Below are 23,853 nucleotides of genomic sequence, written 5' to 3'. Positions count from 1 at the left end.
CATATGTTCAATGTATAAGTCTGTCGTTGAGTGGTATGTATGTGTGTGTCTTTTATCATCTTAATGTATGGTTGTTGTATTCTATCCCTATCTAATCATGATTGATGCAGCAATATGAAATTTTGTAGTGATTATATATATATATATATATATATATCTGGCTTGGGTCGGGTTAATGGGTTGTCTGGTTTATGTGAAATTAATTTATGTTCGGATAATAAAAGCCTTTGTTTTGCTTTATTTTACTGTGTTATTTTTGTAAACTAAAACTATGATATCTCTAAGGCTGGTTACTATTTTTATTTTGTATCCTACTGCTTTTGATTTTGCTTGTCAGACTATTTTAACTTTCTTCTCTCCAGTTATTCAAGATTAGTGAAGAGGTTGTGATCGACGCGACAAATAAAGGAAACATAGCACGTTTAATTAATCACTCTGTAAGACCATAAACCATTATCACCAGATAGAATGCATTCTACCTTTCTTACAATGGTGTCTTCAATGTTTTTTGATGCAGTGCATGCCCAATTGCTATGCAAGGATTATGAGTGCAGGCAATGATCAGAGCCGGATTGTACTCATTGCTAAGACAAATGTATCTGTAGGCGATGAGCTAACGTATTACTACCATCTCAAGTTCTTATTTCTCTTAATTCTCTTAATTCTGTGGAATTTATCTTTGATTGTCATTGATTAATTAAGTTTGTCAATGGCATCTTCTTACTATGTAGTTTATATGCATATTGCAAATGTAGTTCAGGTTGAATGCAGCTAATTTGACTGCAATTTTCTTTCATAGGCTTCTTGCAGAAAACCAAATAGGCAATATTATTTTGCATTCATACATGTTAGAACATACTATTAGTGCCAAATGAGGCTTTTATCAACCGCAGCAATGGTAATGGGGGGATTTCTTGGGTTTCCTACTAAGTTTCCTCTTTCATGGTTCACAAATTGGAGCTTCTTTGGAGGATCTCCAAATTTTTTTTCATTTTTAAGACGAAAATCCTAATTAATGCGTGTTGCATAGATTAAGGTTTCGTTTGGGATAGCTTTTTTATTGTTTTCTAGCATAATAGCTGTTTTAGAAAGCAGTAAGAAAGTTGTCCCAAATGAAATCTTAATCTTAAGTTGAACTTCGTGATAAGATTGTTGTGGGGATTAGTTGTTGTGGTCAGGGGTTAGGGATCTTAAGAAGTATTTATTTATTGAATATTTATAGGTTATTTCATCAAAGATGTTTTGAAAATTTTATTGTCTTTTTCAACTGCAATTTTTTCTTTACAAAAATGTGGTGCAAAATTATACAAAAAGAGATGAGGGGAGGGGAGCTGTAATTCTCCACCATCAAAATCATAATGAAATCAACAATGATGATAACAACATGAAGCCATCAATTAAATGAATCAATATATAGGCTTCGTTTGGGATAGCTTTAGCTTTTTAGTATTAAAATTTTAATTTTTGAACTAAAAAGTCGCTTTAAGTAGTAAGAAAGCCTTCCCAAATGAAGTCATAAATGTGTGTGTTTTTGTGTTGATTTTCTTCTCTGTTTCCGCTCTTCATATTTAAATTAGGCTTCACCTATTTCCCAACCATCATCTCATGTGTTTTTCGTGTATCCTCTCGCAGGTATGACTACCTGTTCGAAACCGACGAAGCCGACGAATGCAAGGTTCCATGCCTCTGCAATTCACCAAACTGTTGTAAGTTTATGAATTAAGAGTTTGTTCATGAAAATCAATTCTTTCAAAACAAGGGAGTAAGTCTTCCCTTCCATTGAAATTAAGCCTTCCCCTTCAACATTATTTTTGATTTTCTTTTGATTTTTCTTATTTCTCCAATAAGCTTTTTATCTGATTTCATCCCAACAAAAAAATTAGATACTGTTCTATCAAAATATTTCAATCATTGATCAAATTGTCAAACTTTTACATAGGCAGGTTTCTGTTCCTAGTGTACAATTTTCAAAATATCAACCAAAACTTTTTTTTTCCCTCTCATTCTTTGCTTTTTTATTGTTCTTTTATTTTATTTATCTTATAGCAAAAGAAAATTGTGAAGAGATTATATATATCTTAAAAATTATTATGCTCCAGTGGTAGATAAAATTAGAGAGAGTTACTTTAGATGGTTTGGTCACATCAAATGTCTGTTTTTCGATGACCTGATTAGAATGATAGATGTATCAGATTTAGCTTATATTAAGAAAGATTGAGGTAGGCTTAAAAGGATCTTGTTAGAAAATATTAGAAATGATTTTTTATTGGAATTAAATAAGAATTTGACTCTTAATAGACTATTATAATGGAGATAAATGATTCATGTAGTTGTTCTCACTTATATTGTTGTTGTAAAATATGTATTTTTTTGTTTTAAATATTTTCGTATTACATTTAAGCTTGTAGCTTTTTAATATTTTATATGATTTTTTTTTTTGAGATAAAAATAAGCGAAGGTGAAATATATAAATAATTAAATAGTATTTTTGTGACTTTAAATTAGATATCTGATTAAATTATTAATTATTACTCTATAAAATGATTGCTTGGACATTTTTTTATCATACATCGAAATGTGTAGTAATAGTCTTCCACTGCTGGGTTTCTTTTTTGTATGGTATAAAGGAAATGTCTGAGAATTTTGGCCCTCAGAGATATTGGGGCTCATTTCTTTGGTTGAAGGTAGAAAAATGCTTTCTATTCCCCGTAAGAGGTAAAGACTATTTTAAATTGGAAAAAATTATTTCGTGCAGAGTCTGAATGCATTTGGACTTCAGTCAAAATTGGTCACGCCGTCTGTACATAGGATGTGTACAGATGATGTGGCTTATTTTGATTGGTGTTCATACTCAAGTTATGTTCGGACTCTGCGCCGAATAATTTCTCTTTGAATTGTGGGGGAAGAGTAAAGTTGATTTCTATCTTTGGAAAGAAAATTCTCTTGAACATGAAGCTAAATTTTATTTCTTAGAACATTATGAGTGGCATTAATAAGGCAAGGTTGATTTACGTTTATGGTTATCATGATGATGAGGAGACATTGCATGGGTGAATTCAAGTTGATTATTATTAGCATGTTAATTTTATGGTGGGAGAATTCTATTATGTTGCAATGGTGCTCTTTATTCTCTAGCTTTTTTGAAAGTTGGAGGATTTGATCTTGATGCTACTCCATTTGGTGCATTTGATCCTTAAATGTTAGGGCTAAGTGGTCTTCATCAATTGGATTGTATTGTTCTTGATTGAGTGATTGATTGTTAGCCATTAAAAATAATTATAAAATGTCGGGAAGCTTTTCATGGTTGGTGCTCAACTTATTTGTGCTAGAAAATTCATTACAATAGAGAGTTTTATGTCTTAGTTTTGTGCAAAGATGATGGTGGTTAGCCATTACAATCCAATGTTGAATCTTTTGATCATAGATTGCTCATTCAGCATTTAAGTACCTTGATGATTTTAGAATCAAGTGATTTTTGGCTCCTTAGATTTTTCTTATTAAGATGCTCGGTTTGAATATAATTATGTAAGATTTGGAGACCGTGCCTTGATTTTAGAATCAAGTGTATTTTTGGCTTATTAGAATTTTCTTGTCGAGATGTTTGATTTGATTATAAGTATGGAAGATTTGGAGACCGTTTGTTCATTCAATTAATATTTTGAAGTTTTCAATCATATTTGAAGTGCAAAAAGCATGCAATGTCTAGTAAGAATATCCATCACTAAAGCAAAAAGATAAGGGCTTAAGGCTGATCTTTCATGTATCATGGCTCTTAATATGATACAATAAAGAAAAAATATTTATGTAATTAAACCCACGTAAAAAATGATTTAAGGGATGATATAATATTATTTAAGTTGTTATTCTTAAATAAATATTGATTCAAATTTTTTTTCAGGTTTATTATTTAAACAAAATTTATTTTGAAATTTCATATTAATCTCTCATTACATAGCTTCCTAATTCTATTTTGGTATTTTTTTCTTTGTTAAAAAATAGCGTGAAAATAGATTTTATATTTGATGGTATAATTACAGTCGTCCTTTTTTTATTATATATTGCTATAATTAATAAAATATAGATTTTAGAATAATGATATAATTCCTTCATTAAGTTATTGAGAATATTTTAAAATATAAAATATGTGAATGAAAATTTTCTCAATTTCAATTGTGCTCAGAAAATCCCTATTGAAAATTTAATATATCACATAAGATTATAATTAAAAAAGATTAATTAATAGGTTGTTTGATCGGATGAAAAAGAAATGTAGAATAAAATATAATATATTGTTAAAAGAACATGGCGTATTTAAAATATTTTTAAATTTTTCTTGAAGTGAAATAAATTTCGTTTAAAGCGTGCGAGATCTAAAACGACATTTTTTTGAATTTTACAGATACTAACTCTTTATATATATAATTTGTAGCACTAATATCAATGTAAATTGTGTCAAGGAGTTTTGATGCGATTTAATTCATTATGAGTTTGTTAGCCGTTGGAATTACGATGAGATTAATGTATCATTTGGATATCATTTGCAGTACTAATCTTAATGTAAATCTAATGATTTTTAACTCATCCTAACGGAAAACATGAGGGCATTTCTCACGGTATTTTTTTTCTTCTGAAGTTAATTGAGTACATTTATGATACGTAAGTAAATGATATGTAACTTTAAGATTTTAATCTTCATCATTGATAAATTAGGTAATGTCAATAACAGAATATCATAGAATAATCAATATAAAATAATATAAGGCACTATAAAATAATTTTATTTCAATAGGATACATAAATTCTTAATGCACATGCTCTCTCTCTCTCTCTCTCCATATATAAAAAATTTTGTAAAATATGTTGATGTATTTTGCATGGGGAATGAGCTTCAAAACTTTTCTATTTATTGTGAGATTAGTGCTACATATCAATACTTCAATAGCCATCAATTTTTGAGCAAATTTAAAAATGTTGAGCCCTAAGAGAGAGAGAGAGAGAGAGAGAGAGAGAGAGAGAGAGAGTAGGGGTGTCATATCGGATCAACGGGTTGGGTTTGGGTCGAACCTGGAACTGACCCGGCACTGTTCGGGTCAACCCGAACCCGACCTGTTTTTTAAAACGGGTCCGGTTAGTTCAGACTAAATATTAATATTCTCAAAATCCTAATATTTGAACAACTTTACTCTTTTACTTCAAACCAATAAGCCCTTACAATAATCATAAATTCTCAGCGTCAACTTATCCACATTAAGAGTTTGACTATTCTTTTAACTCAACTATGACTTAAATAATAAACCAAATTATAAAATTTTTATTTAATTTTCTTGTGATGTTGACCCTTAAATAATTATTAACCAATCTTCTAAAAAATACTTTCCAAAATATAATGCCAATTCTTTTATTTTACTATAAATAAAATAAACAATATGAAGTGCTAACAATATCAAAAGTGTGATAATTACTAATTGTCATTATATTTTGATATAATTTTATTAAAATTTATTGGATCTATTTCGAGATTAAGGTGATAATAACTCTTCATATATAATACTAATATCAAAATTTATCTAATGATTTTTACACATTCAAAAATCAATTTTGTAGCACTAATCTCAATGTAAATGGTATGAAGGTGTTTTGATGCAATTTACTTTATTATGACTTTGATATTCGTTGGAATTACAATGAGATTATTGTAACATTTGGATATCATTTGCAGCACTAATCTCAGTGTAAATCTAATGATGCTTAAACTCATTCAAATGGAAAACATGAGAACATTTGTCACTGTATTTTTTTTCTTCTTAAGTTAATTGAGTACATATATGATACACAAGTAAATGACGTGTAACTTTAAGATTTTAATCGTCGTCGTTGATAAATTAGGTAATTAATATAAAATTATGAAAGACACTATAAAGTAATTTTCATTAGGATACATAAATTCTTAATACACATGCTTTATCTCTCTCTCTCTCTACATATATACAAAAATGCGTAAGATATGCTGATGTGTTTCGCATCGGGAATGATCAGCTTCAAAACTTTTCGATTTGTTCTGAGATTAGTGCTACATATCAATAGGTTGCATCAATTTTTGAGCAAATTTAAAAATATTGAACCTTAAGAGAGAGAGAGAGAGAGAGAGAGAGAGAGAGAGAGAGAGAGAGAGAGTCATGACAAGAGGCATCCATTGCATAAGTGGACTCCACTGATGCATGACTCAATTACTTATTAGCTACTCTTCTTTAATGAAAGCGATGGAATCTATAAAGTTAAGGAAAACAACACCATATGAGAAATCAAAGTTTTGGCCTTTGGTGTGACCACCGTTTGGTGAATCAATCATGTGCCCATTTAGCTAATATAACATATACAATATATGTGGAGGCTAATTTTATTTTAATTTTGATTTGAGAATATTATTTACTTTTATGCGTATACTACATTAGATATATATGAATCACATTAAAAATATAAATTTGATATTTTTATACATTTCTTATTTAAAAATTTATTTATATATGATTAGATTAACAACGTAATATGATATATATTATTTTTTTTATAATGATAACAAATCTAACGGGAGAATTAAGATTGACGTGAGATCTCATCAGAGGAGTTTTGCACCCATAAGGAGAGCGAATTGAGCGAAAATTTTGATCTCATCAACGATGCCCTTAGAGAATACCAGCATTGAGATTTTATACGTGTAGGTAGAGATCAGAATTGACTATGAAGCCACCATTGAAAATTATTATTATTTTATAATTTCAAAAAACACATAAAACCTTTTTTTTATTTTCTAAGTAAATTATTTTAATTAAAAATGATAAATAAATAAATGAACATACCAAATATAACCTAAGCTAACAAAGACCTCAACCTACTTGCAACTTCAAATAAGGGATATTGTTCCATCTCTTGACAACCATCTTAAGAATTATTAATTACAATCTTTAGATATAAATATTTCATTTTTTTCTTTTAAAAAGCAATCATTTATTACTAATTCATGATTATTGGATGTTAAAAGGCTTCAATCCTATAGAGAAGAGACAAAAATGCCTGTCATTAAGAAGTTGGCAAAAAGCCGTATAATTTGCATGTGGATGTGTCGTATCAAATTTAATAATCATCTTAAGAACATAATTAACTATTGTTATCTTTGGCATATTAGAGTTAATGATAGTAATTAAGAAGCTTAATTCCCTCTTTGAAGATTTTGTAGAGGTGATTAATTATTCAAATTGAGAGCCATACCATCCTCAAAATTCGTGCAAAATTTATCTTCTTAGAAATTATTGGAAATTTTGTTCTTAAATTCATAATTTCCTTAGCACTAATCTTAATGAAAAACCAAATAATCGTATATTCAAGCTTCGAAATCCCTTAAAAAATATACTTTTTTTAAAAATCATATTAATTATTTCCTATTTTTAATTGCCATAAATAAGGAAAAAAACTTAAATGGAAAAAAATTAAAAATTTAAATCATATTTGCACTCAAAATCTCATAAGAAAAAAAAAAGAATTGCCGAATTAATCAAAACCCTTTGATTTCTCTCCACCAATAAATTCTTCAATAATTTCCTTTGTAAGAAAATAACATTTGAGCTACTCAATATAAAGAGCTTCCTATCAAAGAACCGTTCAACCTTTCTTCTTCTTCTTCTTCTTCCTTCGATCTTCTTCTGATTTCGGGCCATGGGTTCGGGTCTCGGGCCGGGCCTTCTCTGTTTCGCTCTGTTCGCAATGGTGTCGGAGGGGTGCAATATGTTCAACGGAAGCTGGATCGTGGATGAGTCGTACCCGCTTTACGATTCGGAAAACTGCCCGTTTATAAGGAAGGAGTTTGATTGTGTGAAGTATGGGAGGCCTGATAGGGAGTATTTGAGGTATAGATGGCAGCCGGATGGTGAGTGCGTGCTGCCGGCGTTTGATGGGATGGAGATGATGAGGTTGTGGAGGGGGAAGAAGGTTTTGTTCGTGGGGGATTCATTGAGCTTGAATATGTATAATTCGATGCTTTGCTTGTTGTATGCGGCTGCTCCGTATGGGAGGTTGAACTATGTTGATAATGGAGTCCTATTTGAGGTACTCTCTCTCTCTCTCTTCTTTTCTCTCTCTTTTCTCTCTCTCTTCCTATTTGATGTACTCTCTCTCTCTCCCGAGCAATTATTAGGTCCTTTCACTGGATGCAGAGGAAGGTTCGGTTTTAGCCAAAAATAGGTAAAAAGTGCAAATACCGAGTTTTTTGAAAAACTCGGTATTTTTTCAAAAAACTCGGTATTTGCACTTTTTTAGGCAAAACCGAACCTTCCTCTAGGTCCTTGCACCGGACAAAATAACTCCTCTCTCCCTTCTCTTTCTCTCTCTTCCTATTTGATGTACTCTCTCTCATTCTCTTTCTCTTTCTCTTTCTTCCTATTTGAGGTTCTCTCTCTCTTCCTATTTGAGGAATTCTCTCTCCTATTCTCTCTCTATTTTGATAAGTTTGTAGGTAGTATTTCTATTATTTTTTTGGAAGGATAAATAAAAACAAAGAATGTTTGGTTGAGCTTTATCTTGAAATTATTGTGAAAGAGATAAGAATAAAATATTATTTATTGTCTTATTTATAAAATATAATGAGTGGTATTATAATATTTATCTTTATTATTAGTTTTAGTATTATTATTATTTATTTATTTTTTAATTAAATAGATATATTTAATTAATATCAAGATAAAGAAGGATTTATATAAGAATTGTGGAATCCTTATTTTTTAATGTAAATAAACAATAGTTTAAAAATAAAAACCACCTAAGTTTTATTTAAATGTTAAATATTTCATATTTTTTTTCTAAAGTTTGACTAAGTTTTAAAAATCCCACTTAAAATTTAAAAATCCTGCAGCCCGCTCGGCTCGTGAGCTCGCGAGCCAGCTCAAATAAATATTAATATTTTTAAAATAATTTATTGAATTTAATAATTAAAAAAATTAATAAAAATCATCTAAGTTTTATTTAAATGTTAAACATTTCATAACTTTTTTTTTTCTAAATTTTGACTAAGTTTTAAAAATCCTGTCTAATTTTTAAAAAACCGGCCTAAATTTTAAAATTTCTACCCATGGCTCGCGAGCCGGCTCGAGCTCATTTATAGTGAGACGAGCTCGAGTTCGAGCTAGAATTTGAGCTCGCTTTCCAACTAACGAGTCAAGCTCGACTTGACTCATTTGCACCCCTAATTATATAAAGAAAGCTCACTATATTTTGGTTGTAGGTGGGATTACATTCAAGATGGAGACCTAATAGTGAAGGACATGGACCGCACATTAGCGTTCTCTAAAGCTCTAACTACTTGGGCTAATTGGGTTAGAGCCACCATTGACCCCTATGATAAGAAGGTTTTCTATCAAGGAGTCTCTCCTTCCCATTACCAGTGAGTTCAATGTGCCAAATGCCTTATTTATTTTTTTTTAATAAACAATTAAAGTATTGATTTTTGGCATAATTTAATAAATATTTATAATTTGTTGTAGATGTTAAATAATTTTTTAATATATTGAATAATTTAATAGTAAATTTTTATTGAAAAGTGATTGTGATGATTTGTTAAAGAGGATTTCTTTTTTGATTGGGTAAAGGAGATGAGCTTTGCTTTATTGGATTTGATGGTTTTTTCATGCTCTTTATGGGAACAATTAGGTAGGATGTCTATTTCAAGAGCAGTCTTTACCGTTAGTATTGGTTTTTTCTTTCTTCATTGGTTGTAGTAAATGAATTGGCATGCAAATTAATGCTAAGAGGTCTTCAATTTGCACACTCAACGAGGACTTTTTTTGGTCTTTTAGAGAAATTATTCTGTGTGGAGTCCGGATGGTTCTGTTTAGATGGGAAGAACTATCCAGACATGTAAGTGTACACATTGTGTGCAGTTTTATTACACACAATATATAAACTCACATGTCAGAACGGTTCTTCCCGTCCGGACTCCGCACAGAATAATTTCTCCTCCTTTTAACCTTTAATGATAATTTGTCTATTTTTCTTAAGACAACCTTTTTTTTTAAATGGAATGTTAAGAATTAAAGCATAATCTTTAAACTTTTTTTTCAAATTACAACTCATTAATGAATTAAAATCAAAATATAAATTAGTCCTTTGAAAAAAAAAAGTTTGTCTCAAATAGGCGAGAAACACGCTATTTTCCTAAGATTACGCTATTTTCCTAAAAATGTTATGAGTAATTTTCTATTTCTTGAATTATGTTAGAAGAAGTAGTATGGAATTTTAGGAGAGAAAAAAAATTACTATTTTTAGGCGAAATATGCTTTGTTGGTTCCCTTTGAAGAGATGCTGACATGGTAGCAAAAAAATTTAGCATGTAGGCATATAGTTATACTATGATTTTAGGCTTAAGAAGATAGTAATGCTACATTACTACCAATACATAATCCTATTATATAGTTATAGAGAGGAATCAAAATATTTATAATGAATAATTTTAGGACATGCTTCAAAGCTAAAAATAGAGATACATCTAAGAAAATTTTTTGCCAATAGATTGGTTATTTATGATAAGCCAGATAGAATACGGGCGATAAGATAACATGCAAGAACGAGAGTTAGTCTCTTTAAGGCTCGTCATGGATGATAACAGAGAAGGAGATATCGAAGGAGTACCTTCAACAACCAATCTCTTCAGAATAACAATCTTTTCACACTTTCAAAGGTCTTATGAAGATAAATCTAGGAGTGTCAATTTTGGGTCAATGGGTCAGATTCGGGTCGAATCCGAAACTGATCCGGCACTATTTGGGTCAACCCGAACCTGAACCGTTTTTAAAAACGGGTCAGGTTTCAGACCCGAACACGACCCGATTTGGGTCCGGGTCAACCCGACCCGACACGAATGACTCGGGGTTGACCCCAAATTTCTAGTTTTCGGTCAAAAATCAGGTCAATCTTCGATTTTCGGGTAAAAAACGGGTCAATCTCGGGTTTTCGGGTCAAATATGGGTTTTCGTGTCACTTTCAGGTCAATTTCGGGTTGCTGGATCAACCCGAACCTGACCCGATTTTTAAAACCGGTTGACGGGTCGCGTTCGGGTCGTATTTCAGGTCGTGTCAAGAATTGACACCCCTAGATAAATCCTTTGTGAATACAATTATCATGAATTCATCTTTTTTATCTTAATACTATCAACCATGCATATTCAACCTCATTCAAACCTTATGCTTCATTTGGGAACACTTTCTTTCTGTTTTTTTAATAAAATTTTTTTATGAAGTAGAAATATTTTTTTAATAAATTTGTCCCAAATCAAGTCGTAGGCTTCGTTTGTGATGGCTTTCTTACTGCTTCCTAAAGCAGTTTGTTAGCGCAAAATTTAAAATTTTTATTCTAAAAAGCTGTTTTAACCTCTTATTTTTTACCTTACCAGTGGTAGTGATTGGGGTAAATCCTTCTCGAAGAGTTGCTCGGGAGAATCAGAGCCGTTGGATGGATCAAAATACAGATATCAGCAATCGCCACAAGAAGCCATAGTGAAAGAAATAATCCCGAGAGAAATAGTCACATTGCTCGACATCACATTTCTCTCAGAGCTGAGAAAGGATGCTCATCCTTCCAAATACAGTGGAATCAGAACCAGAAATGACTGTAGCCATTGGTGCCTTGCTGGCTTGCCTGATACTTGGAATCTGCTTTTGTATGCGTTTCTTATACAGTAATTTTATTCTGATTTTTGCTTTCAGAAGAAAAAAATAAAAGAGAGAGAGAGAGAATAAATATAGATTTTTTATGGAGAGAAATTTAAATTTTCTATTTTTTTTTTATTTGGAAAAAATGTGTAAGAGGAAATAAAGATGATAATATTATTGTTTGAATAAAATAGTATAATTTTAGTTTATTTTTCTGGTTTTCTTTAGTTGGGAGATATCTTAGTATTAATTACGTTGTGAGCTTTGGTTGTGAAGGTTGGGTGATCCTATGATTAGTGTCTAATTGAGATTTGATGGCCCTAGTATAAGCCTTTGATGTTCAAATAAGTAATTAAGCAGTTAGGCCTATGGAACCTAATGATATATAGTTTGATAAATCTGCTCAGTAATCTGTTGTATGACATGATAAATTTTTATGTTAATCAGTTATATATATAGGATAGTTGAAAAATATGTTGGTATAGAAATATCAAATTTATAATTGGATCATCAGTGAGAGGCTTGAGGTTTTGAAATGAAAATAGATTAATTGATCATTAATGTCTTTCCGAGTTTTTTTTTTTTCGCTATATTTACAGTGTATACGATTTTAAGAATCTATAAATAATGCCACACTCTTTACATGAAAGGGATGATGCTTTAAGAGAGTTTAGAGAAATAAAGAATCCCAGAGCTCAACTCGAGCACCACCGTTATATCATCGCTCGACTGTAGTCGTTAGACCACCACTCTATTGTTGTTGTGGACCACCATGCACTTGACTACTGCCAGATTGCTGACATCGAATGCTCGCCATAGTTAGATCACACCCCTTGATTGCCTCCATTGGACCAGAACCAGATAGCCACGGTCTAACCACTATCTCCAGACTACCATTGATAGATTGCTATTGTTGTATTTCCTCTTGATTGTCGTTATCGAACCACCAGTACTCAACAACCACTGTGGATCCTCTGCCTGACTATCATCATCGGGTCATCGTATGACTCTACTGCTAGAACAGTACCACTATTAAATTAATTGCTGCCTAGCCTCCTTTGTCAGACCACCACCATGATCGCACCACTGTTGTCAGATAACTATAGCCCAAAAATCATCGCCAGGCCGTCGTCACTCGTCCACAACCAATTAAACGCTTCTCATCCCCTATAGACTTTGCAAGATTTTCAACTAGCATCTCATATCGTTGTAATTCCACCTCTAACTTAGAGATTGACAATTCTCAGTAATTAACAACTCAACAAGTGAAATTATTTTAGCCATATATATATAATGAGAGAGAGAGAGAGAGCCCAGCAGCCAACTAAATACATAATAAAGGGACCACCAAAAATAAATGCAATAGATAAAAAATAGAAACAGTTCAATAAACTTATCTGCAGCCAGAAAATAAGTTGTTCACAAGCTTCATGCGAGTCTGAAGCAGTTATAGCTCTCCAAAAGTAGTCGTGAGCATTACAAATTTTTTAACTTTTGTAAAAACTTTTTTTATTTTCTTACAGCTATCACATTCTAGCTGATGTGAGCAGCAATAAGAAAAGTATTATCAAACATAAGTGTGTACTGAAAATCTAAAAGGAAAATTATGAAAGAACTATCCCAACTAAACCCTTAGTTTCATTTTCCCATGGCGTCTTCTTCTGTGCGGAGACCGGACGACAAGAATTGTCCAAATTTGATGCACCTTAGCTGCTCTTTTGCTACACTTTTGCAAATACTTAGCAAAAGGACATCAAATATGCATTCATAATTGCATATTTGCTGCAATTTTGCTGAGTATTTATAAAAGCTCAGCAAAAGAGTAGTTAAAGCACGAAAAATATCCTACTAATTGAAAATTGTTGTGCTTTTGCAAATATTCTGCAAAAGGGCAGTAAAAGTGCATTCATTGCATATTTGTTGTCCTTTTGTTAAACATTTGTAAAAATACAGTAAAAAATAACAAATCCGGACGGTTCTTCCGATCTCTGCAAAGAATAATTCTCCTTCTATTTCTCATGGACTGTTCTCGCCGTCCGGTTTCAGCTATTTCTCATGTCCGGACCACAGAATTTCCTCTTTCCTTCTTCTCCTACCCTCACTTCAGTTCACAGAAGCACAAGGCTTAATCTACCATAACTCTACCGATAAACGTAACCGCTAAAGAGAAGAGTAAGCTGCAATTTATCTATTTCATGGAGGCTGGGTTTTTGATTCCTCTTATCCCCTTTATGATTTATCTTCTTCCTCATTCATTGATTCAGAGTTCAACTGACAGAAGTATGGAAGATTGGAAGATTGTGACTTTGTGAGCTTGCAGGGTTTCGATGTTGCAGTATTATATTAATTACTAAAAAATTATTATTATTTAGAATGATTAATGGTAATTAAAAATTTCTTTTAGGGTTTAGTCATGAGATCATAGCCTAAACATTAATGATATATGTGGATAAATTTAATTAACAAACAAAATTATTTTTTAAAGGTATCAGCTTTCACCAACTACTATACTATATTGAGATGTGAATCAAGCGATCTTATAATTTTATTCTGAGGTCTGAAATGGAATTCAGAAGTGGCTTTCATAAAATTTGATGATAGAGATTTCTTGTGGAGATGGAGGTGGAAGATAATTATACTTGTTGGGAACTCCATAAGCTTGAACCTGTGGGAATCTCTACATCAAGTAGTTGCTCTCTCTCTCTCTCTCTCTCTCTCTCTCTCTCTCTCTCTCTCTCTCTCTCACACACGGATTTTTATTAGGTTCGGACACCTGACATAGCTCTACATTCGGATGCCAATAAAATGTCGCCACGTGCTCTTACTCTTTACCGCGCGGCCCGACGACCCGACCCGGACCGGAACCTAATATTGCTATGTATTAGCTGATTTGTACAGGCCAGGGTATTGCTAGGTTTTGCTTGGTAACGAGAAATACAATTCTGTCAAGACCAATACCTAGCAATACCGAACAATACCCCGGTTTTGCTAGGTATTTCTCGGTATTGCTAGGTATTGCTCGGTATTGCTCGGTATTGATCTTGACAGAGCGGTATTTCTCGTTATTGTCAAGCAATACCTAGCAATACCGAGCAATACCTAGCAATACACGAACATAGCAATACCGGGTTTCCGTTCTGGGTTAGGTCGTCGGGCCGCGCGGTAAGGAGTCAGAGCACGTGGCGACATTTTATTGGAGTCCGGATGTAGAGCTACATCAGGTGTCTGGACCTAATAAAAAATTCTCAAACACACACATAATTTAAGGTCTATTTGAGACCGTTGAAGTGTGTTATATAGGTGATTGTGAAGTTGCCATGAAAAAAGTAGTTGCAAAAAGTAAAATTTTATTGTAAAAATTTTGAAAAACATGAAGAAGATAATAGCAAAGCGAAATTATTGTTATTGTCTAATAAATATAGTTAGAAAACTATCCCAAATAGACCTTCAATTTCTCACCTAGTAGTTTTCCGCAATTTATTAATAAATTGTAACTGATTTTGAAATTGAAAGTTAATTAGGGCCGATCATAAATGGTTAATTAATTATCACTCGACCTCCTATTGCCCTAATTTCTCATTTCAATGTTCTATTCCATTCGACCACAAAGCTCATTTTATGACTTTATAGATACATCTCTATTTCTCTCTAGCTCTCTAACTCTCCTTCTTTTGCCATTGACAATGAGAGAATATAGATGTATTTACAGAGTCATCGTAGAATGAGCCATCACAAATAAGCAATATTTTGGTAGTGATCGCTTTGCTTGATTTTATTTTTGGGACATATCAGCTATTAGCGCAAACTCACACACATCACATATGCAAGCATAGAACCTAAGACCTCTTAGTTAATAGCCAATGTTTCCGACCAACAGATCAAAAAAAGTTGCGTCATTTTGCTTGATAGAATACCTTCCTAATTTTGACGACCACTTTTGCTAAGGAGGTTTATCAAATCATAATTCAAATTTAATGCATCATTAATGATATACTTCTACTAAAATATTGACTATTAGTTAAAAAAAATTGGTGAAGTTTTATTCAAAACATATGAATATTATTTGAAAATTGAGAACTTCACAAAAACTCTTATTTTTACTTAAACTCTTAAAAGTAATCTAAATAAAATCTTCATTTCATTATTACACCTTTTTTTTTAAGATTAGTTTTTTTTAGGGGAAACTCACGGAGGGGCCTACGCGTTAATATAAATAAAAAAATACAAAGTCTTTAGGAGGACGATCAGCTAACTAATGCTCAAAGAGCTACAAAAAAAATTTAAGGAAAGAAAACATAAGAGCCAAAAGTCCACTATAACTCCAAAATACAAAATTGCCTAGATACAATCTAAGGCGGCACCAAGAAAACGCACAAAAAAGAAAGATTAAAATATAATCAATCAGCACAGTCTTTCTGCCAAAAAATGACGTCCTCCACACCAGAGTAAATCTCCAACAACCAATCTTGCAAAAGAACAAAACAAAAATTCAAAAAGAAAATACAACAAAGAGAATGCAAGTACAAATAATACTTAAAAAGATAAGCACAAATATAAACACCATTACAGATAAGATAATAAATCAAATAAGCTACGAACAGAAATGCCCCTAGCAGATATAGCCAGAATCGTGATCCCAAAATTTCTAAATAAGTCAGTTGATAAGCAAACAAACTAACAAATAAAATGGAAAGAGCCAGGCAACGTATTAGCCTTCGTAAAAGAACCACGCACAGGATGGGTTAATGCACACCCAGAAAACTTTTTGAATGATTAGCAAGACCACTCCTATAGGAGAAAAACTAGTAAGCCCCAGGAAGCCAACCATAGAAAAATAACTTCCAAAACCTGAGCCACTACCAAAAAATGAGTCAAATCCAGCAAGAGGAATCAATTGACACCCAACCAGTAAGAAGAAATAAGTAACTAGACCAATAACCAATTAAAATAGATGAACAAACATATTATGAAGAACATCCTGTAGTAGCCAGCCCACCAAATATCAACCCAAAATGAAATAGTCCCGACAACAAAAAACCACCCAACCACCAGCCAGCTAAACAAAAACAAAAAAGAAAGTAAACCGAGTCAGCCAATACATAAGGAAGGAAGCCCACCAGATCTTCCCCATCAACAAGATCAGAGGGAACATGATAGAAATACTATCAACATACTGTAATGATGTCTAGATCTCAACAACAAAAATTATATAAAGTTAGTTTTAAATTCCATAAAATTATATTTTAAAAAACATCATTTTGCATGTATGTTTTATTATGATTTTATGAGCATACAAACTGATTTAAGACATGATGAAATTATTCATGTAGAACAAAATATAACATCAACATAGATATCTTAATTATCAAAATTAATCTTATAACAATCTAATAAAACACCATGTCAATAAAAGCTCTTTTACTTGATGCTCCTTATATATGAAATTGTGAATTTAGCTATAAAGGTTTCGTTTAGGACTCCGATCTTGCTGCTTTCTGAAGCTGCTTTCTAGTATAAAATTTTTTAGTTTAACAAATTTTTGTACTAAAAAGCTATTTTAGAAAACAGGAAAAAAGTCATCTCAAACGAAGTCAAAGTTTAATAATAATGACTTTATTTACTATGTTGGAATCTACGCTAAAAAGGTTTCTTGTTTGTTTTTTATACATTGGAAAGCATTTCTAAATCTACTGGAAATCTACATGAAAATTCAATTACCAATAATTTTTGGGTCATTTCCGGTGAATTTTCCGTCAAAAATTTATGTTTTCTCATAGTGAAGAGACACTTTAAGAAAAGTTAGATGAGAATATTTTGACAAAAAATTATTTATAATGGATTTCAAAAGTTTTTGAATTTATTTTAAGATTAATATAATATAAAATTAATTGATTATCCATACTTCATATTTATCAAAAAAATAAATCTAATTTTTTTGAAATTCATAGTGATACCAAATTGATGCTCATTTGGCTTAGAACAAAGACAAAAGAAGCACAAAAAGGAAACCCTAGCTTTCTAATAAAATCAATTTTACCATATAATGTTATTCTATTACTCCCCTTGGTGTTTTATGCAATTCAATAAATGTTGTTGTACCAAGAAGCAAAAAAGACATGATAGGGAAGAACAAGGCCAACTCAACTTCTCCCCACATGTTATAGAATGGTACAGTAAAACCATTAAAGGCAAGAACAGTTGGAAGGGCTCACCCAAGCAAAATCACTTTCATGTAGTTGCTGCTTATAAAAAAGCTAATCATGAGTGGAACCTTCTCTTGTTTTAAATTTGCAGCAAGAACGCTTTGTTGAAAGTAGTGAAAAAATAACGGCATAATAAAAATTATAATTATAGTATTAAATATAAAGTAATAAGAAAGCTGTTCCAAATCAAATTTTGGGGTTCATTTAGAATAACTTTAACTTTTTGTAAGTGTGCTTATAAAGTTGTTATGAAGAAAGTAATTTTTTTAAAAGCTGCGGTGGAAAGCGTGTTAGTTTGTGTGGGATTTGATTGTGTCGATCAATTGAGTTGTATTGTTACCTTGAACCTCTGTTCGATCAATTTGTCATGCTCGCTGGGGAGGGAGTCCTCCCCTTGCTTAGGTTCGATTGCTTTGCACACAATTTTTTTTTATACAACACATTGGCATTGTGTATCTAAGAGCGCTGGCGCAGTATACCCGAGCTCTTTGGCGTTGTAGAGTTTGCTAGGAGAAATGATAGAGAGCGAAGCGCCGCAACACTGTTCAGTGTTGCAACACTGCGGGTTTGAGCGCTAGAGCATCATCAGATGGATCAGGAACAGAGGTTTGAGCTCCGTAGAGTTGCAAACTAGCGCCACAGCTTTTCGTGACGGACAAAACATTTTTCTTCACGTTTTTATTAAGAGTGGCGTCCCTTGATGTATTGTTATTGCTTTCTCTTGTGTTTTGAGTGTACGAATAGTCTAAGAGAGAAGAGAAGCAATTAGAGATCGAGAAATAAGAGATATATGTACAAAGTTCTTTCATTTTCCATTGAGGATTCCTTGGTGTGGAGTGGCTCCATGTTTTTTTCTAGATTTATGATTTTTCCATGTTAATTCGTGGTGTCATATTTTTTCCTCCGCATACTATTTTTTCTTGTTTGTTTCGTTGCATGGTTTACTCTTCTCCGTTGCCAACAAAGCGACTTCCCTGCACAAAAATTTCGTTGAAGGAACGAAAAAATAGTGCCCAAATAAAAATTGTAATTATAATTTAAAAAATAAAGCATTAAGAAAATTGTCTCAAATAAAATCTTAGCGATTCGTCTGGTCATGTGAGAAGTCAAATCCTTATAGTCAGAACTCGAAAGCTTACTATAGATGATTTTGAGAGATTATTTTTGTTCACCCGTTAAATAACTTATTGATGATGTGGTACATTCTGATTGACCTCCAAACGATATCCGATAACCGCACGTAATAATTTCACGACAGACAAACAGAGACAAACCACATTGCTCTTATTGTAATCACTAGGGACACACAATGCTATAAATTTGATGGGCATCCTCCTGGATATAAATAGAGGCAAGAGTAGCCTTACAAGAACCAATCTATCGCTATCCACCCAAACAATCAACCGATGATACTAATTCCAGTAAACAAGACGAGGGATTCCTACGCAGCTATGCTCTTTATTTTCTCTTATATCCTCTCTAAAACATTAGTGTTTGTCTGTTTGATTCATAAGCTGCAATGCCAAATTATTTTTGCTCCTCTGATTGATATATGATTTCTAGATATATATTTGCTCATTCTGAATCTAGTTTTTGAATTTCTCCTTATTTTTTAGTGATTAGCTTTATATTTTAAGCATTACCCCTAGGGGTGTCAAAATCGGGTTACGGGTAACCCGACACTGACCCACTATAGTTTGACATGACCTGAACCAACCTGTTTTTGCAGGTGTGCCAGAAATTTCAACCAGGATTCGACCCATTAGGTTTCCGGGTTGTCCCGACTCGACACGAAAAACTGAGCGGGAGCATCCGATTGCGGGAGGGAGGCTTAGGTTGGCTGAGCGAGTGTCTGCATGCGGCTGCAGCAGTCTCGACACCCGACGACGTCTCGCCTATGAGAATGCAAGAGGGAGGAAAGCAAACTGGAGCTTCTTCTCCTGCGGCAGCTGCGAAGAAACGGAGCTTCTCCTCCGCCTTTGACGACCTGAAAGATGCCCTAGTCCTCATAGACTCACACGTCACCATAGTTTGACGGCGAATCTCCGATCTGAAAGATGCCCTAGTCCTCTGACGACCTGAAAGATGTGGGCAAAAGCAGGTCATTTGCAGGCTAAATCAGGTCAAAATTGCGTTTTTAGATTGTCCCGAATCCGACCCGTTCTTAAAACGAGTTGACCCCTTTCTGTTGGAGCTCACTGTAATTCATATACATTTATCCTCGTAAAAAAATAAAAAATCTTATCAAATCACGTGCGAATTATATAATTAATTTAGTTATTTAATTTAAGTATTGATCCATTCCAACAAAAAGATATCCCCGTCATCTCTTCTTCTCCTACTAACGTCAACACGCGTCCACCATACCGCACACGTGTCATCTTCTTCCTCTCCCCTGCATCCCATTTGCACTTCCCCTATCTTCTTCTCTCCCCATAAAAATCTCAACTTTACTTCTCCACTTCAGATTAAACACCTCCATCTCTCTCGAAACCACAACAATGGCTTCCCAGCAAGAAAAAACCTTCAACAACATCTCCAACGAAGAAGAGCATGGCCACCAAGGCCAAGAAGCAACCACCATATCTCCAGAAGAACTAGGACCATACAGAGCCACGGCACAGCAAAACTCCATTGACGCCATCAAAGCTGCCGAAGACCGCTATGCCAAAGCCAAGGAATCCGGCACCACGGCTTTTCAACAAACCAAAGAGGCCGTCGTCCATGGAGTCGGTGCCGGAACTAATTACCTCGCCGGAAAGGGATATCAGGCGGCGGATTACACGGTGGAGAAGGGAAAGCAGGGGTATGAGTATGCAAAGGAGACGGCTATAGCCGCCACGCAGAAGACGGCTGAGCTCGCAAAGCAGGCGGCAGTGAAGGCCAAAGATGTTACCGTTAGTAGTGGAGAGACTGCATGGAATTATGCGACGGGCAAAACTGGGGAGGTAAAGGAGGCAGCTTTGGAGGCAGAAGGAAGAGAAGAGGAGACCGGTGGTGTTAAGGTATCTCCAAACTCTTTAATGAATAAGCTTTGATTGTTTGATAAAAAAATGATTCAGGGATGATGTTGTTGGGCGCAGGAGAAGCTTGGGGAGCGAGTTGAAGAGGACAAGAACAAGGTCGGCGAGAGTTTGTTCGGAGAAGTGGAGAAGGAAGAGGGGAAGGGAGGAGTAAAGAGAGGAGGGGAGGCAGGGCTGTGAAGAGCAGGATTTGAATGAGTGGGTGATGGCGATGGAAGACGACTGGACAAAAAAGATTGAAGCTTGATTTTCTTTTCTTCTTAGTCGTTTTTTGTGTTTTAGGGTTTGAAAGTGTTTGATGATGTTTAGTTTTGATGAAAGAGAGTGTTTTGCTTTGTTGTTTTTTTTCAATTATATGTGATGTGCAGAATAAAATTTTGTGTGGGATATTTTAATTTAATTATTATTATTTTGAAATGTTAGTGTTTTTTATTTGGAGACAGTAGGAGTGTAGTCGGGTCGAGTTTGGGCTTTATCGAGCTAGGCTCCTCAATCTAAAAGCGAGGTCAAACTCGAGCTTGTCCCACCGTAATCGAGCTCGAGCTGGCTCGCGTTCCATGGGCAATATTTTTTAAGTTTAGGTGGGGTTTTGCAAAATTTAGGTGGGATTTATAAAACTTAAGTAAGATTTAAAAAATTTAAGTAGGATTTAGAAAAAAATAATGTTTAACATTTAAATAAAATTTAGATTGTTCTTTTAAATTTTTTTAAATATTTAAGTTTAATTAATAAAAAAATTTATTTGAAATATATTAATAATTATTTGAGTTGGCTTACGAGCCAAGTTGACTTGAGCTCGAACTCAAGCTCAACTCATAAGCTTCATAAGCTCGACTGGTGAGCCCATAAAGGAAGTGAGTCAAGCCGTCTTGCGAGCCAGCTTGGCTCACTTATACCCTTACATTTAGGTCAATTAAGGTTTCATGTGGGACAGCTTTAGGAAAAATTATTATGTGCGGAGGCGAATGAGAATGTGCCACATCATCCAATATACGGTGCATTGGATGATATGAAGAGGTGCCATATCATCCAATGCACCGTATATTGGATGATGTTGCACATTCTCATTCGCCTCTAGAGGCGTTCGGCTTCCGCACGTAATAATCTCTCCAACTTCAGATCACTAATTTTTTCCTGATTTCAAGAAATTTTTTTAAATAAAAACAACTTTTCAAACCCGTAAGAAAACTTAGAAAAAAAAAACCCAGTAATAAAAACATCTCAAATGAAGCTGATGATTTTCTTACTACTTTAAGTAGTAATAAAACAGTTACAAATGAAACATAAGTCACTCATACACATATCACATGATCAATACTCAAACCCAAATTTTCTTATTTGATAGTCAAATTTTCCTACCAACAGATTAAGATGAGCTGCATAAATAATTGTGTTGAAATTGGCAGAATGAAATCTTAATACTGACAATAACTGATGTCTTTTTGTGATTGTATTACACTAATCTCTTTAATTTTTTTTCAATTAGCATCGAAGTTGTCGTTCTATTATTTTTTTTTTTCTGAGAAATTTTATAACTCCTAAAAGTCTATTATAATCTCATCATTGCACACTCTATTTCGTTTACTTATGATAATTTATGGGGCTATTCAATTTAAAGTAAAAACTAAAAAGAGTCAAGTGTAGGGGTTTAGAAAAATGTTATTCTTTGGGATGTAAAAAACATCATGAAATTTATCATTTAATTCAATTTTGATGTATTTAAAAATTATTATTTAGTGCTTCTAGCCACAACGAACCACAACCTGCTGCCCTGTCGCCACATCCGTAATAGGTCGTTGTTGCCATAATCGTTATAGCTCGCCGCTTCATTACTGTTGCTCTTACTGTCTTCCATTGCTGCTGCTACTGTTTTGTTTTACTTTGTACTAATTTTACTTTAAGCTAAAAAAATAATCACATGCATTTATTTTATACTTATGTAACATTTATTATTTGAATAATAAAAAAAAAAGTAAATTTGAATTAGAAGATGCATTATAAATATACCAAAATTTTACATTATATTTATGTATTTCAAACAAAATATCAAAAATCAAAATCCCAAAATTTAGAGTACTTCTCAGTGGGGTGTCAATTTCGGGTCACGCGTGGGGTTCGGGTCGAACCTGAAACTGACCTGGCACTATTCGGGTCAATCCGAGCCCGAACCGTTTTTCAAAACGGGTCAGTTTTCTTGACCAAAACCCGACCCGCTTCGGGTCTGGGCAACCCGACACGACCCGAGTGACCCATTTCCAACAAAAAATTGCTAATTTTTAGGTCAAAAACGGGTCTATCTCCTCTTTTTCGAATAAAAAATGGGTCTATCTCATCCTTTTCGGTAGGTAACCCAAGTGGACCCATGGCTTGGGTCCACCAAAGGGTCTACCCTAAGATCCCAATGGGCAGTCTTAGGGGTTTGAATTAGCTTGGGAAACCCTTGGTTAAAGGGTTTGAATGAGTAGAAGTGTATGGGAGGTTTGGTCAAACTTAGTTTACTTTGTCAACCAAGTTGACTTAGGGTCAAGGGTTGGGTCCATTGAGTTCAAATTGATTACATATACTCAATGGAGGTGGTTTCAACTCAAGGGGATGTCATTTGGTTTGAAATGAGTGTTTAAACCCTTAAGGGCTACTTTGGTCAACCAGGTCAAACCAAAGTGTGAGTTTTGGTCTAATGTGTTTCTAATGATACTTAAGATCCATGGGGGTATGTTTTGTAGATTTGTATGGGAAGGCCATATTGAATTTTGGGGAAAAGACCAAAAACACCTTTAAAGGGTATTTTGATTATTTTGACCCATGGTCAAACCTGGGTCAACCTGGGTCCATGAAAGTGTAGGTTACTGACCAAAAAGTCATGAAAAAGGTTATGGGTATGGTTAGAAGGTTTGAAAAGGATCCCAAGGCTAAATTCCACTGAGTGATAAGTC

The 23,853-nt window shown here is 33.6% G+C and overlaps 3 protein-coding genes across 4 annotated transcripts in view; all 3 read left to right on the top strand.

Annotated features, from left to right (window-relative positions):
* LOC110116505 (histone-lysine N-methyltransferase ATX4-like) overlaps positions 1 to 1,860 on the top strand; it is a 32,567-nt gene extending 30,707 nt beyond the window's left edge. For both annotated transcript variants that reach the window (XM_020850086.2, XM_020850087.2), the window contains exons 22-24: positions 363 to 437; positions 518 to 618; positions 1,633 to 1,860. In XM_020850086.2, the coding sequence (XP_020705745.1) occupies positions 363 to 437; positions 518 to 618; positions 1,633 to 1,723 (267 nt within the window). In that variant the 3' untranslated portion in view covers positions 1,724 to 1,860. The remainder of the gene's footprint in view (positions 1 to 362; positions 438 to 517; positions 619 to 1,632) is intronic.
* Positions 1,861 to 7,548: 5,688 nt separating this feature from the next.
* On the top strand, positions 7,549 to 11,845 carry LOC110116526 (protein trichome birefringence-like 38). The gene is made up of 3 exons (XM_028697729.1): positions 7,549 to 8,163; positions 9,243 to 9,430; positions 11,436 to 11,845. Exons 1-3 carry the CDS (start codon positions 7,711 to 7,713, stop codon positions 11,722 to 11,724), a joined length of 930 nt encoding a protein of 309 aa, XP_028553562.1. The 5' UTR covers positions 7,549 to 7,710; the 3' UTR covers positions 11,725 to 11,845.
* Positions 11,846 to 20,251: 8,406 nt separating this feature from the next.
* Positions 20,252 to 21,287, top strand: LOC110116529. Its single transcript, XM_020850132.2, has 2 exons — positions 20,252 to 20,902; positions 20,981 to 21,287. The coding sequence occupies exons 1-2, from the start codon at positions 20,399 to 20,401 to the stop codon at positions 21,098 to 21,100; spliced, it is 624 nt and encodes a 207-aa protein (XP_020705791.1). The 5' UTR covers positions 20,252 to 20,398; the 3' UTR covers positions 21,101 to 21,287.
* Positions 21,288 to 23,853: the final 2,566 nt, after the last annotated feature.

The sequence above is a fragment of the Dendrobium catenatum genome, unplaced genomic scaffold (assembly GCF_001605985.2).
Source record: "Dendrobium catenatum unplaced genomic scaffold, ASM160598v2 fragScaff_scaffold_993, whole genome shotgun sequence".
NCBI classification, from domain to species: Eukaryota; Viridiplantae; Streptophyta; class Magnoliopsida; order Asparagales; family Orchidaceae; genus Dendrobium; species Dendrobium catenatum.
Note: the sequence above shows the minus strand (reverse complement) of the source record. Positions and strands in the feature narration are given on the sequence as shown.

Coding starts and splice junctions, on each gene's coding strand:
- LOC110116529 (XM_020850132.2), top strand. CDS start 20,399: ATGGCTTCCCAGCAAGAAAAAACCTTCAACAACATCTCCAACGAAGAA. Junction 20,903..20,980: donor AGGAGACCGGTGGTGTTAAG/GTATCTCCAAAC, acceptor TGTTGGGCGCAG/GAGAAGCTTGGGGAGCGAGT.
- LOC110116526 (XM_028697729.1), top strand. CDS start 7,711: ATGGGTTCGGGTCTCGGGCCGGGCCTTCTCTGTTTCGCTCTGTTCGCA. Junction 8,164..9,242: donor TCTTCCTATTTGATGTACTC/TCTCTCTCTCCC, acceptor CCCTAATTATAT/AAAGAAAGCTCACTATATTT. Junction 9,431..11,435: donor GTCTCTCCTTCCCATTACCA/GTGAGTTCAATG, acceptor TTACCTTACCAG/TGGTAGTGATTGGGGTAAAT.